An 18,240-nucleotide genomic window follows, 5' to 3' on the forward strand; every position below is an offset into this window, starting at 1 on the left:
ACAATTATCCAGTGCTTTGAACTATTAAAATATCTAAAACTGAAAGTCTGCGACACAGTTGTGTCAGAACAAAAGCTTTTGGACGTGACTAAAGTCATGTGATTGAATGAGACATGTTTAATTTATATTAGCTCAGTTGGCTGAAAACAAACCATACATAAATCTAGCTATTGTTAACTGGCAAGTCGTCTGTCTCAGTTTCTATGGTCAAAACAAAACATGTTATTTTGGGGACTTTTGTAAAGGTTCCACTTAAGTTTACTATTCTGCTTTAACTGTAATAAAATATAAAAGCATTATGATGATCATAGCTGTAAAAATTGTCTAAATAAAAGTTTGAAAGCAGAACAGTCTTGCTCTATCTTTTGGGACCAATTTTCCTCTCCATGCATTTCTCACTATAATTCAGTGAGTTTAATTAGAGCTGCTTCCTAAAGTATGAAAAGAAACCTTCCCAAGGACAAATCTTTGTGCTCATTTAGTTCCAAATCCAAGAAACGATATATTTGAACTACACTCTCATGTCAGTAAAAGGACTTTAGGTTCAATTAGCCAAAAATAACGAAATATATCAGCTTTACATGTTCACATTTTATTTCCCAATGCTTAACTTTTACCTAAAACTTTATGACACACAACGTTGCTTGTTTGCAACCAAAGAAATAAAATACCGCCCACAAAGTGTAAACATCAACAGTTTTGCAAACATAAATAAAATAGGACAACAAAATAAACTCACAAACAATTTTTAAGGTCATTAAGTCCAAGGTACAGAGGAAGAGGATTTAATGGGTTGAGATGGAAGAAAAGACAAGAAATGAGAAAAGAAAAAGGAAAGTGACAGATCTGATAGAAGCACGCTTTAAGAGCTGAGCAGAAATATTGGAATAACCTAAAATCAAGGGCATACACTAGAAATGAGACATATGAACATGCAGGATGCATAACAAAGACTTCATAAATTAAAAATAATTCAAATAAAAACAAATAAGCCATGCACCATTTGTACAAATCCAAAAGAAACATCTCCATAAAAATCCAAACTATTTCACACCCTTAATACGCAGCACCATCTATTTCCATTGACAGGACATTCTATGGATCAGCAAAACGTACACTTGGGAAAAATTAATAAAAAAGGTGGCAAAATTCCAGTCTACATTCTTCTTAATATCACAACAATGTGAGCTTCCTCTTTTACCGGGCTCAGAGAACTTCAGAGGTGATTATAAGTAACACATAAAGCGAGTTTTACACTCAAGTTTGTTCTTTGTTTCAAGTGTTTACTATTTGTAGAATCAGTGCAAAGACGGGCTTTTGGTTTCTGACGCTCATGCTTGTTGTTCATACTGCTGTAGAATACTGTGGATTATGAAAACAATGAATAACACTGACTGTATACATTCAGTCTAAATGTTTAACTGATGTGCGCGTTTGAGCCTGGGAAAGTCTGTGTGTTCATATCTTAATTATATATAGATTATAAGGTCCATTTTCATAAAGATGTGAATGTTTTACAGTCATGTGATATATTTCCAATTTGGGATACATGTGATCAACAGGGAAGGGAGGGATTACAAATGAACAAAGGTGAGTTTAATGCATGAAACACGAAAGAAAGCTCACCTATGTTTCATGAGGAAGGCAGGCTGGTTAATTTTTTTTCGCTCAAAAGGTTTTCACCAAACTGTTGCAGGTGACAGGGGTTTCATAAACTACAGCGTCGCCTGGTGCTCTGCTTATTTACATGTACATCTCAGAGGCTTTATGGTGTCTGAGGTTTAGAAGGGCGTAATATTTTGGTGCTGAAAAGGTGAAAACATTCAGTGAAATCCATTCTTATTCTTATAGCTGCTAATACTGGTCTATCTGAAGAGAAAGGCAGATGGTGTATGCACCTTCATGAGGAACGAGCTGATAACAGTGGCCCGACCAAAACAAAATCATCCCATAGCTAATTATCCACAAAACAAAGTAGGAGGTGTGGCATCTTTCTGTTTGCAGAGTGAGATCTTTGAACTTTGTTCAGCTAATAACCCAAGCACTAATTATAAGTTTAAACCATCACATATGTAGATTAGCACTAGTCCCTGTGGTTATTATCAATGTCCGACAGCTGATCAAAATTCTCTTGGACTTCGCTGCAGACATCGCTTTCAGGCTCGACATCCTCGTCGTTGCTTTCCGCGCTGTAGTCAATCGCATCAAGAAAGGATGGTTCATCCTCCTCTAGCACATAGGTAGTTGTACAGCTGCTGTAGAAACAAAAACAATAAAAGAGCAATTTTAATGTGCCCCACATAATAAAAAAATATTTATTATTTACTGAGCTATTTAAAAAAAATACACTGCTCAAAAAAATAAAGGGAACACTTAAAAACAACACAATATAACTCCAAGTAAATTAACTTCTGTGAAATCAAACTGTCCACTTAGGAAGCAACACTGATTAACAATCAGTTTCACATGTTGTTGTTCAAATGGAATAGACAACAGGGGGAAATCTTTGGCGATTAGCAAGACACTCAATAAAGGAGTGGTTCTGCAGGTGGGGACCACAGACCACTTCTCAGTACCTCTGCTTTCTGGCTGATGTTTTGGTCACTTTTGAATGTTGGTGGTGCTTTCACACTCGTGGTAGCATGAGACGGACTCTACAACCCACACAAGTGGCTCAGGTAGTGCAGCTCATCCAGGATGGCACATCAACAAGAGGAGGAGCACTGCCAGAGCTCTGCAAAATGACCTCCAGCAGGTCACAAATGTGCATGTGTCTGCAGAAACGGTTAGAAACCGACTCCATGAGGATGGTATGAGGACCCGACGTCCACAAATGAGGGTTGTGTTCACAGCCCAACACGTGCAGGATGCTTGGCATTTGCAAGAGAACACTAGGATTGGTAAATTCACCACTGGCACCCTGTGGTCTTCACAGATGAAAGCAGGTTCACACTGAGCACATGTGACAGACATGACAGAGTCTGGAGACACCGTGGAGAGCGATCTGTTGCCTGCAACATCCTTCAGCATGACTGGTTTGGCAGTGGGTCAGTAATGGTGTGGGGTGACATTTCTTTGGAGGGCTGCAAGACCCTCCATGTGATCGCCAGAGGTAGCCTGACTGCCATTAGGTACCGAGATGAGATCCTCAGACCCCTTGTGAGACCAGATGCTGGTGTGGTTGGCCCTGGTTTCCTCCTAATGCAGGACAATGCTAGACCTCATGTGGCTGGAGTGTGTCAGCAGTTCCTGCAAGATGAAGACATTGAAGCTATTGACTGGCCCGCCCGTTCCCCAGACCTGAATCTGATTGAGCACATCTGGGACATCATGTCTCGCTCCATCCACCAACGTCACGATGCACCACAGACTGTCCAGGAGTTGTAGGGAGGTCATAGAGGCACGTGGAGGTCACACACAATACTGAGCCTCATTTTGACTTGTTTTAAGGACATTACATCACAGTTGGATCAGCCTGTAGTGTGTTTTTCTACTTTAATTTTGTGTGTGACTCCAAATCCAGGCCTCCATTGGTTAATAGATTTGATTTGCATTGATGATTTTTGTGTGATTTTGTTGTCAGCACATTCAACTTTGTACAGAACATACACATACATATATATATATATCTATATATATATATAGATATAAATATACACAGTACAGACCAAACGTTTGGACACACCTTCTCATTCAGAGAGTTTTCTTTATTTTCATAACTATGAATATTGTAGCTTCACACTGAAGGCATCAAAACTATAAATTAACACATGTGGAATTATATACTGAACAAAAAAGTGTGAAACAACTGAAAATATGTCTTATATTCTAGGTTCTTCAATGTAGCCACCTTTTGCTTTGATTACTGCTCCACACACTCTTGGCATTCCCCCCAGAATCAGAATCAAAAAAGCTTTATTGCCAAGTACGTTTTTGGACATACAAGGAATTTGTTTTGGCGTAGTCGGTGCAATACAATACAAATTAAACAGTATAAACATATCTACAATATAATATAAATATATGTGCACAGTTTTAAGTGAGTGAGAGTAAATATAGAGCAGTATAAGATGCAAGAGCAATACAACAGTGCAGGTGATCATTGTGCAAGTATGGCAGTGCAAGTAAAGCAGGAGTCCAAGCTGAGCGTTAATGTAACGCATAGAGTTACAGTTACAGGTGTCCTGTCAGCAAAAAAAAAGGGGGGGGGGGGGGGAGGGAGAATGTCAGGGTGGTTTCCGGGCTTTGTTAACAAGGCTGGTGGCAGATGGGAAAAAACTGTTCTTGTGGCGTGAGGTTTTGGTCCGGATGGACCGCAGCCTCCTGCCAGAGGGGAGAGTCTCAAAGAGTCTGTGACCAGGGTGGGAGGGATCAGCCAGAATCTTCCCTGCCCGCTTCAGGGTCCTGGAGGTGTACAGTTTCTGGAGCGACAGTAGACTGCAGCCAATCACCTTCTCAGCAGACCGAATGACACGCTGCAGCCTGCCCTTATCCTTGGCTGTAGCAGCGGCGTACCAGATGGTGATGGAGGAGGTGAGGATGGACTCAATGATGGCTGTGTAGAAGTGCACCATCATAGTCTGTTGATGAGCTTCAAGAGGTAGTCACCTGCAATGGTTTTCCAACAGTCTTGAAGGAGTTCCCAGAGATGCTTAGCACTTGTTGGCCCTTTTGCCTTCACTCTGCGGTCCAGCTCACCCCAAACCATCTCAACTGGGTTCAGGTCCGGTGACTGTGGAGGCCAGGTCATCTGGCGCAGCACCCCATCACTCTCCTTCTTGGTCAAATAGCCCTTACACAGCCTGGAGGTGTGTTTGGGGTCATTGTCCTGTTGAAAAATAAATGATGGTCCAACTAAATGCAAACCGGATGGAATAGCATGCCGCTGCAAGATGCTGTGGTAGCCATGCTGGTTCAGTATGCCTTCAATTTTGAATAAATCTCCAACAGTGTCACCAGCAAAGCACCCCCACACCATCACACCTCCTCCTCCATGCTTCACGGTGGGAACCAGGCATGTAGAGTCCATCCGTTCACCTCTTGTGCGCCGCACAAAGACACGATGGTTGGAACCAAAGATCTCAAACTTGGACTCATCAGACCAAAGCACAGATTTCCACTGGTCTAATGTCCATTCCTTGTGTTCTTTAGCCCAAACAAGTCTCTTCTGCTTGTTGCCTGTCCTCAGCAGTGGTTTCCTAGCAGCTATTTTACCATGAAGGTCTGATTCACACAGTCTCCTCTTAACAGTTGTTCTAGAGATGTGTCTGCTGCTAGAACTCTGTGTGGCATTGACCTGTTCTCTAATCTGAGCTGCTGTTAACCTGCGATTTCTGAGGCTGGTGACTCTGATGAACTTATCGTCCACAGCAGAGGTGACTCTTGGTCTTCCTTTCCTGGGGCGGTCCTCATGTGAGCCAGTTTCTTTGTAGCGCTTGATGGTTTTTTAGCGACTGCACTTGGGGACACTTTCAAAGTTTTCCCAATTGTTTGGACTGACTGACCTTCATTTCTTAAAGTAATGATGGCCACTCGTTTTTCTTTACTTAGCTGCTTTTTTCTTGCCATAATACAAATTCCAACAGTCTATTCAGTAGGACTATCAGCTGTGTACTGTATCCACCTCCTGCACAACACAACTGATGGTCCCAACCCCATTTATAAGGCTTGAAATCCCACTTATTAAACCTGACAGGGCACACCTGTGAAGTGAAAACCATTTCATGTGACTACCTCTTGAAGCTCATCAACAGAATGCCAAGAGTGTGCGTAGCAGTAACCAAAGCAAAAGGTGGCTACTTTGAAGAACCTAGAATATAAGACATATTTTCAGTTGTTTCACACTTTTTTGTTCAGTATATAATTCCACATGTGTTAATTCATAGTTTTGATGCCTTCAGTGTGAAGCTACAATATTCATAGTCATGAAATTGAAGACAACTCTTTGAATGAGAAGGTGTGTCCAAACTTTCAGTCTGTACTGTATATATATATATATATATATATATATATATATATATATATATATATATAAACTAAAAATCACCAGGTGCACCAATAAATGGGTTAAAGATTTAAATTTTCTTGCAAGGGGTTCATTTAGTCTTACAATTTTACAAAAATGTTGAGGTCATTCATTTCAATCTGTAGTCCAGCTTTTCTTTATTTTCCTTTATCGTGCCACTGCAATGTACCTTTTCCAATAAACAGCTGTGCTTTTGCCTCATCTATGCTCTATAAAGAACAGGAAAATCTAAAGACCATTTATAAAAAATCGAATTCAATCACCTGAAGCATTACAAATAGTGGAGGTATTGAATCAGCGCTTATGTGGGTTTTCAGTATATAGAAAAATCAACATTTTTAGGTTAAAATATTAAACCCAGTGTTTAATTTGGACAGTGTTGGGGTCATCCATTTTGGTCAGACAGACCGACTAGGCTGCGCAGTTCGACATGCACAGCTCAACGCAACGGAGGTGCATATCTGGACAGACAAAAGCTCGCAGGTGAACATTTCCTCCATACGGCCATTCCCAGAAGAGCTTGAAAGCTGGAAATCTGTGATACAAGAAGGTCAGAAGATTCATAAACCGATCGAAGACCCTGCCGACACCCGGCACAGGTGAAAACCCACAGAGTTTTGTTGCCAAGGAGATGAGATTTCCTTCTTGTTATTTCAGTCGACTGCAACGGTTCCTCATATTTTCCCGTTTTGGACGGATGAAATGTTTAATGTTTTTGAGTTTATCACGGGCACGTGACACTCTGGTTCCGCCCCCGTTTTTCTTCAGTCCTACGACCCATCCTCAAGCCAGTGAAGAGAACAAGTCAACGTCAAAGTAATTCTGTTCTTTTTATATTAAATCGGATAGGTGTATTTAGAGGTCTGGGCATAGTTAAAGGTGATTTAGAATCACCAGTAGTTAATCCAAGGTATTAACCTGTCGCATGAAATACTGATTGAAGTGTTTATGCTGAGCTGTTTGATTTGCTGCGCAAGTGTTGTTTGATAGTAAAGCGCGGATGCGATCAGCAAGGTGCATGTTCATGTTTTTGTCCGACTGATCCCAAATCAGCCAGGAGTTAGAAGTTGGACTGAAGGTTTTCATTTAAAGCAACTGCGGTCTGGGCCTCATGTCCGGACCACTCCTTTGACCCAGGTTTATTACTGGAGTTTTTCGTCCGAGTTCCTGCCTCAGAGTTTTATGACCCTTTGTTCGAGATTCAGCTGCTAGTGGCTAAGCTCCACCGTTCTACCAGCTGATCGCCGCAATCGAGACATTAGTACACCAGGAGAGCTTCACTTTCCAAGTAAACCCAAATTGCACATTTTGTCCATAAAACTGCTGGTTTGATATTAATAGACAATGTGCATATGTTTCATTTTATTATTAGTTAGGTAATCATTTTACTCTTTTTGTAGAATAGTTAGGCGAAGGTTTTTGGACCAGAATAGTAATTATATCAGGGCTATATGGTTTTAATAAATGTTCACATATATAAAGAGAAGCGTTTGTGTTTATTTCGTGCAAAAGTGATTCATCTGTCAAAATAAGGTCAAAGTTCCCCTACCATTCGGTGAAGCAGCCGATTAAACACTGACATTTAGTGTGGTTTTGGTTAATGATTATCAAATATTAATTATAATTAATAATCATTTTATTTCAATATTTCATCATTTATATTTCCATATGTTTCAAGTACTAGAAACTGCTAACCTGACAACTTCTTAAAATTCTTTTTTCTTAACAAGTGACTTAATGGTTTTTAAAATAGTGCAATTCAGTTAACTATAATAAACAGAGCAACTGTTTCGGAAAGCCAGTATATTACAATTTTTTAAAACTTAAATTCAAATGTTTAACATGAATCACATTAAAACAAAAAAACTACCCATTAACAGTTTTAAATGATAACAAAATTCATGCTGCTAACAAACAGTGCTTGTAAGCGCTACCCATGAGGTTGTTTTTTTTCCTATGGGTCCTAATGGTTAAATGGTTGCTGGTTCTTTGAGGTTTTAGTGGCTTTAGTGGGTTTTTAATGGTGTTAATGGTCTGAAATGTGATCCTAGGGAGACAGTCGATCATGTGGGTGGGCGGGTGGGGTGGGGGTGGATGGGGTATAGACAATAAGCTCCCACTGAGCTCCCATCAGTGAGTGCATGAGACAGACAGAGATACAGAGGAACTGTGCGTCAGTAAATGTACAGTAAGTGTGTAATGACAGACAGAATGTTATCGAATTGGATTGCAGCGTCAACTGTTACAGCCATTACAAAAATACCAAACTCCACTGACATTTCCAGCATTTATCATATATAGTTTACATTCTATAAAACATGCAAATTCATATTACAGTCTGTTTTATTCCCTTGTAAAGAAACCACTTCTTATTTAGACTTCTGTCTGTTCTTCTTAAGGGCAAACAGAAATGAACATCCCCCACATCCAGGGACATCAAGATAGACCTCCCAATAGCTGCAGCCATTGTTTGCAAGCCCTGTTAAAATGGTAAGTGCTACCATACAGAGACCTACATATAAAACCATAAATCAAGGTTGAGAGCAACCAATCCCAAAGGGGGTCCACACAAACACTTTTGGAGTCCCATAATGATCAGCCACATAAATGATGAATGAAAATATCAATATGAGAGTAGAGTACGTTAAAAAGAAAGAGAGCAGGGAGTGAAAGAGATGTAGATATTGGAGTTTGGGGTAGAAATGCATTCTTTCAAATTAAATGAGTTGGCAAATCTCTGGAGAAGAGACTGCTGAAGTCCGAAAATAAAGAGAAATGAAGATAGTGGCCATGCTGAATAAAGAACAATATATCTGGACCGCAAATTTCATGACTGGTAATTGAATGGTCTGTGAGGCGCTACTGCATATCTATTTTTTTAAAGGAGGAGTGCTGATTCACTGTGCAATGAACATTTCAAATACATAGCATAATAAAAAATGTGTTTAATAATAAAGTAAGAAAATGACTGCATGCAAATACTGTTTTGTATTAGACATTATGGTAATTTATTTAGCATTATGTCAGCCCGTTTGCAACAGCAATTAAGATATGTAGATTCACTACACTGACCCCAACTACTCGCATGAAATAATGTAAAGCCGGATATAAAAATCACTGGGAGGGAGAAAAATCAGCGACAGAACAAATCCAGCTACCTGTAGTATTCAACCAGCCCCCAAATGCCATTTTTGAATATTTATAGGAGCAGTTATATGAGCACATAGTGGTACTGTTTCCCCACAGGAGCATCCACCACAATAGTACAACTGGGCTGTCTATATTATCAAAACAACTCCAGTGTGGTTTAAACATTTCTTTCAATGATCAAATGTCAGCACAGTGTAATTAAAAAATTCCCTATCAACAACAATGACAATGTTTAGTAAGTGTCATTTTTGTACAATGATTTTATTAATCGATAAAAATCTGATCATTATCAAGTCTGTCTGGGATTACATGAAGAGAAAGAAGAATTTCAGGAAGCCTGCAGAAGACATGTGGTTAGTTATCCAAGAAACAACCTACTGATCAAGTTCCTTCAAACACGGTGTACAAGTGTACTCAGAATAACTGCTGATGTTTTGAAGGGGGTTGTTGATTTAGATCTGTCCTGTGTTTATTCACAACATTTCGTTAGTTGATCAAATTAAAACACTTTTATTCTTGAAAGCAGCCTCAGTTTATGGCTTTTTTAGTATATATATAATTTTCACATAAGCAACACATCCCTAAATAGGAAAGCGAGACCAGAGAAAAGCTGTCGGTTTTCTCTGCCAACATATCAAAACAAAAAGTGCTCTTTCAATCTTCTAGAAACAAATCTTTCTAGATGTAAATTGAAACAAGGAGAGGTTTGGATATTTTTATCTCCTCTTAAGTCTTCACACAACAGTGTAGGTTGGGAAGAACAGAAACGTTATGCCCAAAAACTGAATCTTTAACATAAATTAGAGAATAAGAATCATTGCACAGACAAACCTTGTTTAAAAAAGTAAACTGAATAAGGATGTAACGTACACTTGGGCTGCTTAGGCCAGTCTTTGTCATACAGCTGTTTTATCAACACAGCACATTTTCCTTTGAATGAACTCCTACTTAAATCCATATTAACATGCAAATTTATTCTGGTCGCGCAGAGGGGCAAGGCTAGTTTACATGTTCCATGTGCACTTAATCCACACTGTGCAGTCCTGTGCCACTGACTGCTCAATATGTCCATGAAAACCTCCGCTGGGAGATAGAATTGATAGAATTTCTATGATGGTTGCGGCAGACCTGCATAAATGCATGCTTTTATTTGTGTCTTGAGTAGTGCATCAGAGGGGAAATGTAGATTGTACTGACAAATCATAACTAGTTTAAGATTCTGCTTAAAAAGCAGCCCCACTTAACCACAAAAGCAGCATATGTTCAGATTTTAATGTTGAGAATGCAATTCTTTGATTGGATACCAGCCTGTAGGTTTAGAATCAGCCTGAGAATATCCAGGATTTTACACTTTAGGCAAACACCATCCCATAATAGCACAGACTGTTTACATCTGGCATCAACTAGCACCTTTAAAGGACTGATCACATGTGGCCAGTCTGATGTACTCCAGTTCACACCTGGTGTAACAATGCGTCTCGAGTGACCACTTGTGACCAGGTCTTTCCTCTTCACCACATATGAAAACATTTACTGAGGCTCCACTACACACAGCCACAGCTGTAGCCAAACACTGGATAAGTAGAGCAGATCATCTAATCATTTTTATAAAAAAAAACAAAAATACAATTCACCGCACAAACATTTCCAGTAGTAATGCTGTTTCCGATTTAAAAAGAGAGGAACTTTATTGCATGGTTTGAGGTATTAGAAGATTCTGTATGAGCTCACTGCTTGTGAATAGGGAAGGGCCAGTATTCCCAAAGAATTAACATATTGATTATAACAGCTATAAGTGTTATCTGCCTGATATTTATTGTTCTTCTATTACAGACTTAAACAAACAATTATAATAATAATCACCAGTTAACTTCAGTAGCAATTTATAGGCAAACAATTAGATTTCTTTTCACTAAAACAAATGTTTTCCATAGCTCTCTGTGAGGCTCGGTAAAGTCCAAAAGCCTTAGAAATAAATGTTACCATTTCCAGATTGATGACATTGACTTTGTTACTCATCTCTTCTTAAATTTCTGTGGATGAGGGCATGATGCGTTGCTCTTCAAGATCTTTTAGCATACTTCATGTTGTCAGATAGTTTTTTCTTTAGGTGATTTCTTAATGCTACTGGATAGATAGTAAGCTGAGCTTTTTCATAAAAAATAAACTCTTTCCAAAAAGTGTGGTTACTCAAAGCTAATTGATGATTTAACAAGAGGAGGGAAATCATTACTTTTTCACACAGGGCCAGGTTGTTCCGCAGGTTGTTGTTGCTCCCAGTTTCAGTCTGTGAGGCAGAAACCCTGTCTACTTTTAAGGCTAGGCTTGAACTTCTTTTTGATAAAGTTTATAGTTAGAGTAGTTTAGGTTATCCTGAGCTATCTCCACAGTTATGCTGCTATAGGCTTAGGCTGCTGAAGGACATAATGACCACTTTCACTCTCTCTGCTAAATTATCATACTACTCTCCAATTTTGCATTATTTGTTGTTATTTCAGCTTTTGACTTTATTTTCTCAGTTTTTTCCTCTTCCTAAAGCTACATCAGGCCTGGCTCTGTGTTTAGCTGTGGCACCTTCCTGGAGGGGGGCATCAGCTGAGCTGCTGCTGCCAGCAACTTAATGTTCTCCTTGATGAAGCCACTGAAGAAGCTACTACCATTAATGGTTTACTTTTCTTTCCCATAGAAAGGACTCCTGGATCACTGCTTCTGTTTTCTTTTGTGTCTCTGCTCTTTTCTCTCAAACCCCCAGTCGGTCGTGGCAGATGGCCGCTCACACTGAGCCTGGTTCTGCTGGAGGTTTCTTCCTGTTAAAAGGGAGTTTTTCTCTCCACTGTAGCAACATGCATGCTCAGTATGAGGGATTGCTGCAAAATCAATGCAAGCGACTGTCTACTGTCGCTAGATGCTCATCCAGGAGGCGTAAATCCTGGAAGTCACTGATTCTATGCAATCTGCTGGGTTTCCTTAGATAGAAATACTTTTTTTTAATAATAAACTGAATCTGACTGCACTGTTTGATAGCTAGGATTAATTGGAATGTATGTACCTGACTTGAAATCTGTATGATTGGATTGAGTTGACTTTGTAAAGTGCCTTGATACGACATGTGTTATGCGCAATATAAATAAAACGGACAATTGAATTAATGACGTTTAATACAGGCTTTCCAATCCAGCACGTATTTAGTAATTCAAATGAAAAAAAAAAAGAAATCATAATTCTGTTGACCATTAAAATCTTATTTATTGACTGCTTAATTGTGATAACCAGGCTGTTTCTATATGCACCAAGTAACACATTCTGTGAGGCTCTAGAGGTTAAGCGAAACCACCAGGGTTGAGGTATCCTGACCACCACAGAACATGCTGATGTTGAAGCCAGACATAAAAACCGCCAGCACACCAACAGTGCAGCAATGTCCTAATAAAACCTCTGGGTGCTATTTTATGTATTTTTTTTATATTTTCAAATTAACAAAAGCATAACTGTGTGTTATGATACACATGAATTAGGCATAAAATTATGGCCAGGATAGCTACTCTGACTGGCCTGTGGCTATGCAGCCTCATAAGCAACAAACTGATGTGTTATGTATTTTGACACCCCTCTATTAGAACCAAGATTAACTTCAGTTTGAGCTACAAAAGCTCACCTGTTGGACTGCATGACCTTGCTCCCCAAGTTCATCTGTGAAATTGTTCCATTTTTGATAGATACAGATGACTGCAGACCAGAAACATCCCACAAGAGCTGCAGTTCTGGAGATGCTCTGACCCAGTTATCTAATCATCACAATTGCTATTTCTTATACTACTACTATACTAATTACTACTATATACTAATATTTTGCCTGATTGGTGCATACAACTCTGTGACTTTGCAATAGGTTTTTCATTACAGACCTGACAGGTTTCGTTTGTGTTCCAATGATGTCACTCTCCATGTCCAGCAAATGTTGGTGATTGCGGAGCCCTGTCAACCTCTTCAGCCTCAGCAGGGCCACACAGAACTGAGAACCCATCTCTTCAAGCTCTCTGGTGCCGATCTGGAGTCCCTGGAAGGAATGTGCACACCAAAGGCACAATGGCATCACAAAAAGCAATACACAAATACAAAATAATGCTGATATTACTCTTAATACGTTTAATTTGTCATTTTTAGTTTCAAAATGTGCATAGCTACGGGTTGTAAGGGGTAACAGCCCATCTAAAAGCTTAATTGTTTCAATGAACGTACTTTGTAGGGAAACCTTTAAATGTAAAACCACGGAAGTACACACGCTAAGAAAATCTGTCCAGTGAAGAAGCCATCCCACACAAAACTAACCTCTATCTTACCCAAAAAAAACTTTCAAGTTTCCTCTCTCCAACGGAAAAGTAGAAACATCTAAACTTGGCCTGACAACTGAAGCATAAAACCACAACTGAATAGACAATTGTTCCTGCACATCCTGCCAAATACTTTCACAGAGTATAAGAAAGACCTCCTAGAAGTGCAAATATATAAGATGTTGACACTGGCTAAATTCAGATGGAAAGAAATCAGCTGGGATGTTAAAACATGCAGGGGAAAAAAAAAACATGGCAATGATTCCAAAAAGAAAGCAGGAGAAAGGATATGAATTAATCTAAGGAAAATAGAACCAAAGCTCCCCCTGGTGGATATTTTAAGATTAGCAAGTAATCAAATGTAATCATGAGTCCTAATTCATCAGCCAAATTAAAATTTAAAACATTGGTTGTTCCTTCAACATTGTAAAGCAGGAATTATATTTTTCAAAAATGTGTAGATGGAACAAAATAACTCATTGATTTATTTAAAGTTGGAGCTGGTCAAACCAAATATAAAATTCTAAGGTTTTGTCATAAAAGTCAGGTCTTTTATTGGTCCTGTACCAAATGAAATACATACCTTATATTTGCCCTGATCACAGCCACAGAGTGTGCTCTCCATGGTATAACTGCGTTTTACTCCAATCTCTCTCCAAACAACAACTCGTGCAGTTGACTCTTTGGAGCGCTCCACTACAAAACTGGAGCTAGCCATGCTGAAGGCTGGGGCGATCTGGGACAGGATCTTGGGAAGAGTCTGTAAAATATGTAAACTTGTTATTGTTTTCACTTTTGATCAGCAGTAACTATGGAAAGCTTTTAGTGCATCCATTAGCTCTTGATTCTCTTTTTAATCATTGAATCATTAATCATTAGCACTGAAGCTCTAAACTTTCAGGAGAAGCAGAGAGGAGAGACGCTGCTGTCTGGACTGGTAAAGCTTCAATGAAGCATTTACAATTTGGTGATTTATGAGGAAGTTTTGTCTCAGCCATTGCAATAATGAGAACAACAACTTTAAAGCACAAAACCGTGGACTTTTGACCGCGATGAAGTTAGTTTTAGGCTGGATGTTGGATATTTGTCAGTATGAAATCAGTATCTCTTGTTTCTGGAAAGCTGTGTTTATTTCTGGCAACATGCAAGCATTGGAGCCGACCTGCAAGAAACAAATAACCCACTGCTTTATTCTCTGAATGTCCATCCTTTGGAAAACAGGTTGGATTACTTAAGTATGGGACTGCTGTACTTTTGCTTTTGACTGACTCCAAAGCAACATCTTTAAACACAGGGGGGCTGACAGCTGCATCCTCCAATGAAAACAAAGCAGTGGGTCCACTATGAAACCTTTAACCTGTTCATGTGTTCAATATCTGAGTTAAAACCCCATGCAGTTGTCAAAACTGGCATCTCCCATTGTGCGGTAAAAGAGATGGTAACCATGGCAACTGAACAAGGAGCAAAGAAGAGATACAGATGACTATGGAGTTGCACTGACTTCTTTGGCAAGTTCTCTTTTTTTTTGGGCATCAAGTGATGTGACAAATGCTGCTCCCTAACAACAGCTGTTTAACTTACAGCCGAAAGAAGATACGACTTCATCACAATATGTATGATATGTAATATAAAATATTTTTAATATATGTATATAATATAAAATATAATATAATATAAAAAATTACTATAAAACATACGATTTCACATATGCTCCTCTCCAACTCCCACCAAGGAAAAGCTAAGAAATGGTAATCATTACAACCAAGTTCAAGACACTAAATGGATTTACTGAAAAATAACCACGTTATTTTCATTTAAAGCAGGGAAATCATTCCGATCAAAAGAATTCTCTTGCAGGCTGACACATTTTAATAAACTGGTGTTAAGCCGTTCATATGTGAATGGATCACACAGAATGTATAATACCAGTTGTCCCAAGTCCACCAAAGTCAAAAGTGTCAGTAGTGACCCCTGGTCTACACCACTGTAATGCTTTGCACATTGTTTTAGATGAGGCATCAATGTAGCATTTTCTAGCCGCTCAGAGAGCTGCAGCTAATCTTTTAGCCGGTACTAAAAGACTGAACACATAACTCTTGTCCTGAAATCCTCCAATATTGTCTATTTATTGTCAATTATCTTTTTATCTGTTTTTTAATAGGTTGGGAAATTATATTGCTTACTTTTAAAGACTTAAATGGTCTGGCTGTGTCGTATTTGTATAATCTTACCATTCAAACACCAAGAGTACTCCGGTCAACCATTTAGGCTCCTTTGGAGGTTCAGAGCTCCAAACTACAGTAAAGTATAGAGGTGACCAAGCTTTTTTCTGTTGCTGCCCTTAAATTGAGAAATAGTTGTGGCCACTGTATATCAGCACCTCTCAAACCATAAATATTTAAAGTCTATTAAAACCTCATTTACTTTAATGTTAGATAGGAGGAAAGTACGACTAATCATCCATGTCTTTCTGGACCATGCTTTTTGCACTGGGGTTCAGTCATGCAATTGTCCAAAATCCCATGAAAAATTGCAGCATTAACAGTTCCTTTCACTGGAACAAAGGGGCTGAGCCAAACCCCTGAAACAAAGCCCCACACTATAATCACCTCTGCACAAAAATCTACACTTGATACAATCCAGTCACACAAGTGCTGCTCCCCTGGCAAATGACAACCCTAACTTGTCCATTGGAGACAGAGAGACATGTCTAGACTGCTTTAGAGTCCGTTGGCGGTTTAGTTTAACTGGCTTGGATGTAGCTACTTGCCCTTGGAAACCCATTCCATGAACCTCTCTACACACATAAGGTTTGGAGGTCGGTAGCTATTGACTGCAGAAAGTCTACATGAGAAAGTCTACAAGTTTACATGGCCTACTGTTTCACTGTGGATGTATTTTAAGGCAACACAAACACACTGCTTCCTAGTATGACAGCATGGAAAAATATGAGTGAGCAAAGATATCCGGAAGAGAAGAGTCGTTTAACTGCATGATGCCAGATGGTGCCATGTTCATCTCTTCAAAGAATTACATGCAAGAAAAAGCACAATAGGAATGTCCTGCAATCATTATGTTTAGGATGAAAATGGGCTCTGTGTCTCAGAGATGATTGTATTTTGGTGCCAAATGTGTGCATAAATGCCATAAAAAGGTGCAAAAAAAATTAAAAAACAGCAGATGATGGCAGTGAAACACATTCACATTCTACAGTGAAACACATTCTGTCCCGACATGACCTGAAAGGCCAATCAGTGAGGAAGAAGACAATATTCCAAAACCATCATAAAAAGTCAGATTATAGTTCACAAATGCCATAAATATTGGAGAAATATGTTGTGGGCTGATGAAACTAGAACTGAAAAATGTTGCCATAATGACAAACGTTGCAGCAGCATCAGGTTGTGTGGGAAAGAGCAGGGAAAAAAGTGTAGGGGCCTTCCATTTGTCAGCTGACTGGCAGAGTGCAGCAACAAGTGGGGAAGGGTCCTCCATTCAGCCAGAGAAACCTCCAGTCACCCTGGCACTTTCTCTGGCAGCTCAATTAAAGGACTCTGAATTGTTGGTTTTGGAATCTGAACTCTTTAGAACCTCGGTATACCTTAATACAAGTAAAGGACCAATGTCTAAACATAATTTTCCTTTAATGCAGGACACTAGAATACTAAAATAGTGTTGTACACAATATTATTGTATTACAATGTACATTTAAGCTACATGGTAGCAGGTTTAGTGGAAAAATAGAGGACAGTAAGAGGAGGAATTCATTGTTTATGCATAACCTTATTGTGTCCTGTGTGTATGTATGCGTTTACCCTGTATCCAAGGTCCTCATGCAAGTCGCTCGAGGTTGCACTGATATCGGACTGCCAGACCGTCTCCTTCACACTGCAGCCGTACATGAAGACATTCTTCTTTCTGGAATGGCCGTGGTAATCACAGAAGACCTGCGCATTCATGGCCACACACAGAGAGGGTGCACAGAGGTTCATGATGCATTCTGTACATTCATCCACAAATTAATTAGGAACCAAGCAGTAGCTTGTATAAAATACATGCATGTGTAATATGTAATATGTATGTAATATGAAAATATTAAATTAGGAGGGAATAGACTATAAAAAAAATTCAAATTTCTAAAAATAAAATACTAATTTTTGTCCTCCTTTTAAAAGCCATTCGTTGTAAACAAGTCTACATTAAAAAACACAAACAATACCCCAAAGTTCCTGATAAGTACAGCACAGTGTGTTGTGGTGAATCAATAATAAAGCTGTCACTAAATTCACTGTATATATTGCCGGCATGCAGCTGAATAGAATGTGCAACTGAACTAGAGAACTAGCACCATAATTAGGCTGTTAATGGAAAAAGGAAGCTGCACAGTGCAAAATGCCCCAAAGTAACTTAAGTGCTGTTAATTAGAGGTCCTACCAGTGGTGCCCTTTGTATGTATGCAAGATACTGCAGCAGCCCCTTAGTATGGTAGATGGTGGGGTGAAGCTCAGGATTGGGGTTCTGCCACTGCCGATTCAAGTCCTCTCCACTTAGAGAACAACGATGACTACAGCAGAAAGAAGATGGCAGAGTAGGAGAAAGATACAGAGTGAAGAAGAGCAGAGCAACAGCTAGAGAATCCTTCCAGTCAAGATTTAATATGTGCTTTAAACTACATAAAGCAGTGACCACCATGTAGGCCTAGCTTCAGCAGATGTCTGAGCTGAATGTGTTACT

The 18,240-nt window shown here is 39.2% G+C and overlaps 1 protein-coding gene across 4 annotated transcripts in view; it reads right to left on the reverse strand.

The window, feature by feature from the left end:
- Positions 1–571: 571 nt before the first annotated feature.
- Positions 572–18,240, reverse strand: part of agtpbp1 (ATP/GTP binding carboxypeptidase 1) — a 52,786-nt gene continuing 35,117 nt past the window's right edge. For all 4 annotated transcript variants that reach the window (XM_047380609.1, XM_047380608.1, XM_047380610.1 and 1 more), the window contains 5 exons: positions 17,941–18,070; positions 17,322–17,453; positions 14,090–14,266; positions 13,081–13,232; positions 572–2,255 (listed from right to left, as the gene is read on the reverse strand). In XM_047380609.1, the coding sequence (XP_047236565.1) occupies positions 2,084–2,255; positions 13,081–13,232; positions 14,090–14,266; positions 17,322–17,453; positions 17,941–18,070 (763 nt within the window). In that variant the 3' untranslated portion in view covers positions 572–2,083. The remainder of the gene's footprint in view (positions 2,256–13,080; positions 13,233–14,089; positions 14,267–17,321; positions 17,454–17,940; positions 18,071–18,240) is intronic.

The sequence above is a fragment of the Girardinichthys multiradiatus genome, chromosome 12 (genome assembly GCF_021462225.1).
Source record: "Girardinichthys multiradiatus isolate DD_20200921_A chromosome 12, DD_fGirMul_XY1, whole genome shotgun sequence".
Classification (NCBI taxonomy): Eukaryota; Metazoa; Chordata; class Actinopteri; order Cyprinodontiformes; family Goodeidae; genus Girardinichthys; species Girardinichthys multiradiatus.